This window comes from Brassica oleracea, chromosome C3 (assembly GCF_000695525.1).
Source record: "Brassica oleracea var. oleracea cultivar TO1000 chromosome C3, BOL, whole genome shotgun sequence".
Classification (NCBI taxonomy): domain Eukaryota; kingdom Viridiplantae; phylum Streptophyta; class Magnoliopsida; order Brassicales; family Brassicaceae; genus Brassica; species Brassica oleracea.
Window position 1 is genome coordinate 21,374,397 of NC_027750.1, and position 8,381 is coordinate 21,382,777.

At 35.0% G+C, this 8,381-nt stretch overlaps 1 protein-coding gene across 1 annotated transcript; it reads right to left on the reverse strand.

Moving 5' to 3' along the window:
• Nucleotides 1–4,765: 4,765 nt before the first annotated feature.
• Nucleotides 4,766–8,180, reverse strand: LOC106336270. The gene is made up of 5 exons (XM_013775055.1): nucleotides 7,824–8,180; nucleotides 6,224–7,676; nucleotides 6,089–6,149; nucleotides 5,262–5,485; nucleotides 4,766–5,170 (listed from the first exon to the last, which is right to left on the reverse strand). Exons 2-5 carry the CDS (start codon nucleotides 7,636–7,638, stop codon nucleotides 5,113–5,115), a joined length of 1,758 nt encoding a protein of 585 aa, XP_013630509.1. The 5' UTR covers nucleotides 7,639–7,676; nucleotides 7,824–8,180; the 3' UTR covers nucleotides 4,766–5,112.
• Nucleotides 8,181–8,381: the final 201 nt, after the last annotated feature.

Below are 8,381 nucleotides of genomic sequence, written 5' to 3' on the forward strand. Positions count from 1 at the left end.
TTCCTAAAAATATGGAAACAAAATATTTGGGAATATTCACTTTATATTTTTAAAAACAAAATCGATTTAAAAAAAAAAACGAAAAAGGAACATAAAAAAACGACAAAAAAACCTTGGCAACCTTCTTCGCCGTCTTCTATATTCCATTGATTGTTCACAAAATTTTCACAAAATTTTCACATTATTTCTACCATGATTTATGTTTATGTTTATGTTTCATGTAGTGCTTGGGAATTGGTTGTATCTTCAGGTTGGAGTTTTAATGTTGATAAAAAGAAAGGGGGAAGATTACTTGCTTTGGAATTGAAGTCCTACAAAACCAAAAAAAATCGATTTGGAATTCTTTCCTGGGCACGGGATCGATCGATCTATCCTTACAGATCGGTCGATCTGTGTAAATCGACCTTCGCCGATCAAGTGAAATTGACCAGGTCGATCAGTATATATCTCACGTTTTTTTGTTCTGAATAATGATCGGGATCGATCGATCCGACTTTACAAGGGGATCGATCGATCCACTATACCTTGTAAAGTGGGATCGATCGATCCCCCTTGTCGAACTCAATATATATCTTTTTAAAAAAATTACAATTTTAAGGGCATTACTGCTATTTTGGAAAAAATTAGTCTAATAGGACATAAAGTAGTATAGATTAGTCTAAATGGACATAGTTACCAATTTTTTGCTAAAAAAACAGATTTCCCTTTTTTTTAATTAGTTTATGTGAAGCACATGCGTTGCTTTTGTCGGGACGCCTTTTATCTCATATTTGGTTTTATCTCCACTACCCTTCGTTACAACACTATCAACCTTTTCATGAAACTTGGAACTTAGCAAACAATAGATATTTGATACCTTGGGGTTCGATGAGGTTTTGTGTGTACGAATTGTGAGACTATCGTAGTAATTATCTGTTTAGTTAGCTTGAATAATTGTTTCTTATTTTATATTAAGAATTTTAATTGATAAATGTAATTTGTTTCTTTCTCATCCGGTTAAATTGAAAACCTTAGTTCAAAATGTAAATTGTTTAAATATTTGTAGAAATTTTAGATTTTTGATTGGTGACATGAATTATAAACAATCAAGTTTAAACTAGAAATACAACTTAAAAATATTACCAATCGTGAATTAGTTTTTAATTTTTTAAGTCAATGGTTGAGTTATAATTAATATGCTGTACAAGAGTTAAAATTTTGAATTATTCTTTTAGTAAAATTAATAACTCAAATATTAATTCAACGTCAAATAAAATTGCATGTATTAGAAGTTGAGTTTTGGTTTTCTATTAGTTACTCCACAGTGCTGTTTCTAACAATTTTTTTTGACACATCCATGTCTAACGTTTAGTTTCTCTTAGTTAATAAAGCATTTTCGGAAAAATATATATATATTTATTAGTTAGTCAAAAATGTTTATAAGCTATTTATTTTTTTCCATTTGAATTATTTAAACAAAATCATTCATATACTTTTAATTGGTAATGCTATTTGGTAACTAAAAGTGTACGTACATAAAATTCTACATAACTATATAGGTATCTTTTGTTAGAATATATACATAAGTGTTTTTTAATTTTAATTTTAATTTATATATTTAATTTTATAATCTATATTATTAAACTTATATTAATTGTACTGCTGTTGATTTTTATAATATTTTAACAATAACAGATACTGTAATTTATACTTCAAAAAATTTAACGGTAAATAATTTTAAAATATGATAACTCATATTTTTTTTTAAAACGTACTAAATAAATTTACAGTTTCTACTATTATAATTTTATTACAAATTAAATCAAATTATATATTTGATTAAATCAACTTTAATTGAACATATCATCAATCGAAATCTAAAACGGTAGCTTCGATTTTGTTTGATATTTGATAGTTTTGGACTGCAGCTCATTTTTTGTCTCCCCTGTTTTTTTCATTCACGTCTCTATATCTTTTGGTAAAAAATATTAATACATGGAAAATGAACGAATGGACCACGAAGTCCATCAAAAACAGTTTTATCTAGCTTGTTTATTGTCATTGGGCCCATGGGTCTACACTTTGTTGTCATGCAGTATATAACCTGCTTCACGTGCAAAACGACTCTACAGGAATTGTTATTGTTTTATATATTTTGATTGAATTAGAAATCCATATAGTATTTATAAATTCAAGTAAAATATACAAATCCGGAGGTTTTTCCTCGAATTTGAGTCTTTGTATTTTTAACTAAAAAAATCAAACAAATCCAATCAAATCCATTATTAAATCAAATATATTAGTAAATCCGTACGATTGAATAACACTTGATTTGATATAGAATTTATGAATCATTAAACCAATAACACATGATTTTAATACAGATTTGAAAATCATAGAACCAATAACACTAGATTTAGTTCGAATTTTCAAATCCATTAAAATACAACAACCAATAACCCCTACTAAGTCTTCGTGTACTATTGCTTGGCTAAATAGCCTCTATGTACTGGCTATTTTCTTATCATGCCTATTAGTGTGTTTTGAGTTTTTGTAGCAACATTAGAGCATCATTATCCCACAACTCCATTAAGGGTCTCTTGATTAAATTTTAATAATATTTAAGGCATAAAGGTGTTAAAGAAGCTTTGTCAAGAACCTTGAGATTTTGATGTCTGCATTGCAAGTCTCTTGCTTTGGAGTTCTTGAAAATAAAATAATATTGAATATTTATTTAAAAACTTCTATTTTTTAATAAATAAAAGACAACATATTAAACATAGATTTTAAATTTAAAACATGAAAACAAAGATTATTAAAATGAACGAGAATTATTTGAAATAAGCATCAGAGATCAGTTATTGTCTTCATCACCTCCAAATCTACGCCATATGTGTTCAACCAAATCATCTTTCAGTTGTTGATGCCTTTGTGTATCACGAATTCTTGTTCGAACACCCATCATATTTGCGATATTTGAAGGAATATCTGTAGAATACATGATCTTTGCTTGTGTTGAGCCGGGAGCTGATGAGCACCATATCTTCTACAGGCGTCCACATCCGGCGTTCCTTACGCTCAGCAGGAGTGTCTTCAGGGACAGTTTCTTCTACTAAACTAAAGACACTTTGTTGACTCGTAAGGAGATCAACAAAGTTACTACCATGCCGGTATGGATTGGAATCCATCCCCAAAAATGTCAGAGAAAGAAAGGGAAAAAGAAGAAGCTAAAACAAATAGAAGGAAGAGAAGAAGCAATGTTGATGCCAGAAGAGAGCAAGCAAAAAAACGCTATTTTAAAGAGAAAAAACTATTAAATGGACTTGACATCAATCAAACACATTCATCACACTTCATCACGTTTTCTATCTAACCATCAACCTAGCCATTACACTTATTTATTACTAACACAACCATTAACTACCTAATTCAACCTTAAAGCACTCAATAAATTCGAAAGGAGTAGACATTTACCTGTATTGCTCTTCTTTGCCCTCCTCTCGTTTGAGGTTCCTTCCTCTTGTACCTTCGAGCCACGTACTCTGACACAAACACACAAACAATAAGTACTACTCATAACTTATTAAAAACGATTTCATAGTGACTTTTAACAAATAAGTACACAAACTAGAACACAAACTAGATCCATGCCTTTGAGGAACACAAACTAGACACAAACACACAAACAATAAGTACTACTCATAACTTATTAAAAACGATTTCATAGTGACTTTTAACAAATCAAATTAGATCAATCCATCTATATTGAAACAATCTTACTAACAAATTCAATTTGATCCATGAAAATTTAAAATATTTAAGACTTTGAGGAACAACAGAAACTTTACCTTTGATTCGAGGAGAAGCAAAGTGAGAGAGCTCTGTCAACACCGAGAGACAGCTTCATCGCCGTCGAGGAGAGCTCCGTCGCTGACGAGGACAGAGACGGCCTTGTCGAGGAGAGCTCCGTCGCCACATAGCTCGCCAAATCGAACCGAACAAACAAAATATAAAGTAAATAAGCCGATCAGAACAAGTTAAACAATAATCAATCGCATGCATAATCAAAATCAATATGATCTCCTATCACTACCTTTCGATTAGAGCCGAGCCACCGCGGGAAATCTCCTTCGCCGTCGAGGAGACCCACCGAGAGACAGATTCGACGAGAACCAACACATAACAACCGATCAGAACAAGTCGAGGGGATTCGAGAGAGAGAGAGAGAGATTCGCCATAGAAATCGCCAAGTCGAGAAGATTCGAGAGAGAGAGAGAAAGTCAAGTTTCAAACGCGTTTAACGCGTAACCGAACTTCCACCCACTCCCTTGTTGACACGTGTCCACCAACAGACGTTTCTTCCCGAGCCAACGAAACACTCGCCTCCTCCGCTTTCTTCTTTTTTAATATTTTTTTAATCAAAAAAAACTAAAGAGACGGCCCAAATTAACCGCGATACGGATGCTCTTATGCAATTTTTGCCTTGGTGGCTTTATAACATTCAGCGTTAAAAAAAAAAAAGTCTACGGGAGTTTGCTCAAAAAAAAAAAAAGTCTAAGGGGGTCTAATTGAATTGTTGAAACTGAGAAAATTCAAATCAACTCTTACTCAAGAAATTTTAAAAAGTTTCTATAGAAAAAGATTTTGATAAATTCTATCCAAATGACACTTTAAAAGTTAGGATTTGGTTCTTCACATTATCGAAACGTTAAAAACAAACGTTGTGTAGTTAGAGCTTAGAAGTTCATTAGACACAAGATATGGTACATTAACTAAAGACATAAAGTTGGTAGGCAAACTATTTCATTCCACAAAATCTATAACCAGTTACGACTTACGACCAATAATCACAAACCGGTTTTGTCTGCTTGGAAGAAGAAGAAACATTACAAACCTTGTACCGGCATAACCCGGTTCATATACAATCATAACACCCCAACCCATCCAGGATACTGACAAAAGAAAATAATAAGAAAAAAAAGAATCAAATTCTAACCCATTTAAAAAGATAAACTCAAATTCTAACCGATGTAATGAGTAAAAAAAGCACACTTTACATTTATAAAAACCAAACAAATGACATGAAGACTGAAACCGCATTATCAGTATCATCTGGTTGTGTTGTTTCACTTATCATGAAGCTAATGACCTTGGAACTCTCATACCAAATCCATGCTTCGTCTTCTGAATCCTGTTTTCACAAGTTATTATTAAAATCATTTTCAACAAATGTCTCAGAACCTAACCTAATAGACTGTATGTATCTTGTGTCACTTGCTTACGTTGGGGCTAATCTGCCAAGGCTTTTAAGTTCTTCCCCTGAGTCTCCATCAAGGATTCTTCCTGAGATATCAAGGATGTAAGAACGGTTCTTGTCACGAGGAAGACCACGACCCACTAGTAACTCCAAGTCTCTCTTGTGAAGCTCTCTTCCATTCACATACACTTCTGTGTTTCCTGCAGCGCAACTATCTGGCATTGGATGGCTAAACTCCTCAATAAATGGCTGCAACAACAACAAGTAGTTTCTTCATCAGTTTGATGATGCTGTTTCAGTTAGGCCTGGGCGTTTTTACCCCAAGCCGAAGACCCGAACTTAATCCAAACCGGAAAACACGAAATCTGATCCGAAAACATATCTGAAGGGGACTTAAGAGCTATGTACTTTTGAGTTCAAGGTATAACCCAAAGCAAACTGAAATCCGAAATTATCAGAAATTAATTAAATATGTTAATCTTTTTATATATGCTAAGGTGACTTATATTTTAGAGTATTTTAAAGATTTTTGTAGTTTTTTTATTTGTTATGTTGAATATTTATTAGCTTAGGTAGTTTAACTAGTTTTCAATTAGATTCTTGAATACGTTATATACTTTGAGTATTTTGGGTCAATTGTAAATTTTCTTTTCAGATTTTTAGGATTCACACTGGTTATAACCCAATCCAATCCGAACCGAACCCGAAGGCACCAAACCGAACCAAAAGTTAGTAAAACCCGAATGGGACACATGAGGATAGTACCGAAAATCTGAAAATTCCAATCAACCAAAATGAATCCGAACGCCCAAGTTACCGTAATCAAACTGAGAAGAATGTGAAGGGACTTACAGGTATTATACCGAGACAAGGTTTGCCCATTACACCCCAGAAACCAGCTCTGTAGTCATACCTGAATCAGAGACATAAGTTAGGAACCAAACAAAACAAGTAAACAAGAGAAGGTTGAAGTTCATGGTTTATTACCAATACTTTCCAGCTTGGATTGGTCCAGCTAACTTCTCAGCACTGCTAACTAGATCTTCTGGTATAAGATGTCCATTGACCCAAACTTCTATCGACTTTCCTCCATCTTCGTTTCGGTTTCTTGTTCTGTTCTTGTCTTCTCTTCCGTTTGAATCCTCAGAAATCTCGGTTGTGTTAGTGTATCCGTTGTAAGAAACCTCTGTCTCTGTAGCTACTATTGATTCAGGCTTTACCGAGTCTTGTTTCATGAAAACTTCTTGCTTATCAGGCTTGATATAACCCAACTCTGCCATCCCATAAGCAAGTGCAGCTCTGTTTACATTAGAATGCTCAAAAAGTTCAAGAAGACTTGCACTCTCAGGAGCAGCAGCAGCAGGTTCTGACGCTTTTGATCCTTTAGCTCGTCTACGAACAGACTTGGCCTCTTTCTGTTGTTGTTCACTAGAGACACTCGATCTCTCTTCATCATCCGAGCGTTGAGATTCAGACCGGATGGTGTCCCCTTGATTCTTTACTTCTTGTACAGGTTCTTCAACCACAACTGTGTTCGTTGTGGTTCCTTCATTACCAGAAGTGAAAACAAGTTTCTTATCGACGACTGTGAAACTAATAACCTCAGAGCAAGCACCACATTGCAGCTTATGCTGCCTCTCCTGAGCCAGAAGCTTCTTCTTAGGCAAGTACAACAACTCAAAGCAGCTACGACAAGCTATAAAAGGAGCACCACCAGCAAGAGGATGGCAACGACGTGCATCGCTATCCGAAACAGCTTTCTTAACATACCCACGAGGGAAAACACCACCACCGCCTGTTTCAGAATCAAGATCACTAGGCCACCTAGCGTAACCACCACCACCACCACCGCGAGGACCAGGAGAGCTTATGGAAGAAGGGAAACTAAGACTGTTGTTGTAGGTGTGAACAGGTGTAGTGTAGTGTCTCTGGTGAGAAGAAACAGGGCTGTAGGGAGGCATCATGTCACCGTACCTACTGGGAGTAGCTGGATAGTATGAATGCGGGTCAACTACATCAGCATATTGACCTCCGGATTGAGGATAGCCCTGAAATGAAGGTGGTCTTCTAAAAGGGTCTTGATGATGATAGCCTTGAGGAGGAGGGTAAGGATAAGGACGTTGGTGGTAATAAGAAGGTGCAGGACTAGGAGCATGGACATGAACTGGTCTGAGGAGTTGCTGATTCTCGTTAACTGCACCACGAAGGAGATGGTCTTTGATGGAATCTAACCTTCTAAGAAGCTCAGCTCGTTCTTGCTCTGTGTACTCAATTGGGTTGCTGTTTGGGTCAACAAGGTCTTGGGATTTGCCGGATCTCTGAGACCCATGTCGTGAATTTGTTGTTTCTTTTGACGAGCCAGCATCTGATCGAACATCTACTAGGTCACCTCGTGACCTCATCAGCTTCTCCGATTATAATCGAAAGGCGACAGCTTTAACTGAAATTCAAAAGAAAGTAACACAACACAACATGTAATCTAAGAATCGAATGAAAAAGATGATGGGGACTATGGTAGAGAGAAGATGATTGATTTTGTTTTTATCAGTACACAAAACGAAGAATCAAAGAGAGAAAGGGAACGAACCTTGAAGGATGGCGCTGCTGCAGTTAGTTAGGTGAGGAGACGGGTTTTGATGATTGAAATAAATGCAATCTAGAATCAATAAAACACCAAAGCTTTTAATCCTCAACCAATTTTCAAAAGGCTCTCCCTTTTTTTTTTTTCTGTGTTGAATATTTCAGAAGAAGTGAAAGTCAAAAGGGCTCTTCTTCTTTCCTTCTCGAACTAGCATAAAAAAGGTATGAATCGTCTCTTTCTTGGGATTCTTATAAATGTCTGCTTACTTTACCACCAAGCCTGAGCTGTAAATGTTTTTTTTTTTATTTATTATGCCCAAAATAAACATTACATTTGAAAAATCGTTTACTTTTCTCGAGTAAGGCAAAATTTAAGACTTCAAGAGCATAGTTGATGATATATAAGACTTGAAAAATTAAGGATGAAAGAAAAAGGAAGCGATGAAGCGAAAATCAAACTTTGATAGTTTTGATTTTAATAAAGGGTAAACTTTTTTTAATTTGAGTAAATTACTTTCAGTCTTTTGAAGGCGCGTACTTATATGTACGTAAGCGTGTGAAAGGA

Coding starts and splice junctions, on each gene's coding strand:
- LOC106336270 (XM_013775055.1), bottom strand. CDS start 7,638: ATGAGGTCACGAGGTGACCTAGTAGATGTTCGATCAGATGCTGGCTCG. Junction 5,486..6,088: donor CTTGTCTCGGTATAATACCT/GTAAGTCCCTTC, acceptor TTGTTGTTGCAG/CCATTTATTGAGGAGTTTAG. Junction 5,171..5,261: donor CTTGGCAGATTAGCCCCAAC/GTAAGCAAGTGA, acceptor TTGTGAAAACAG/GATTCAGAAGACGAAGCATG.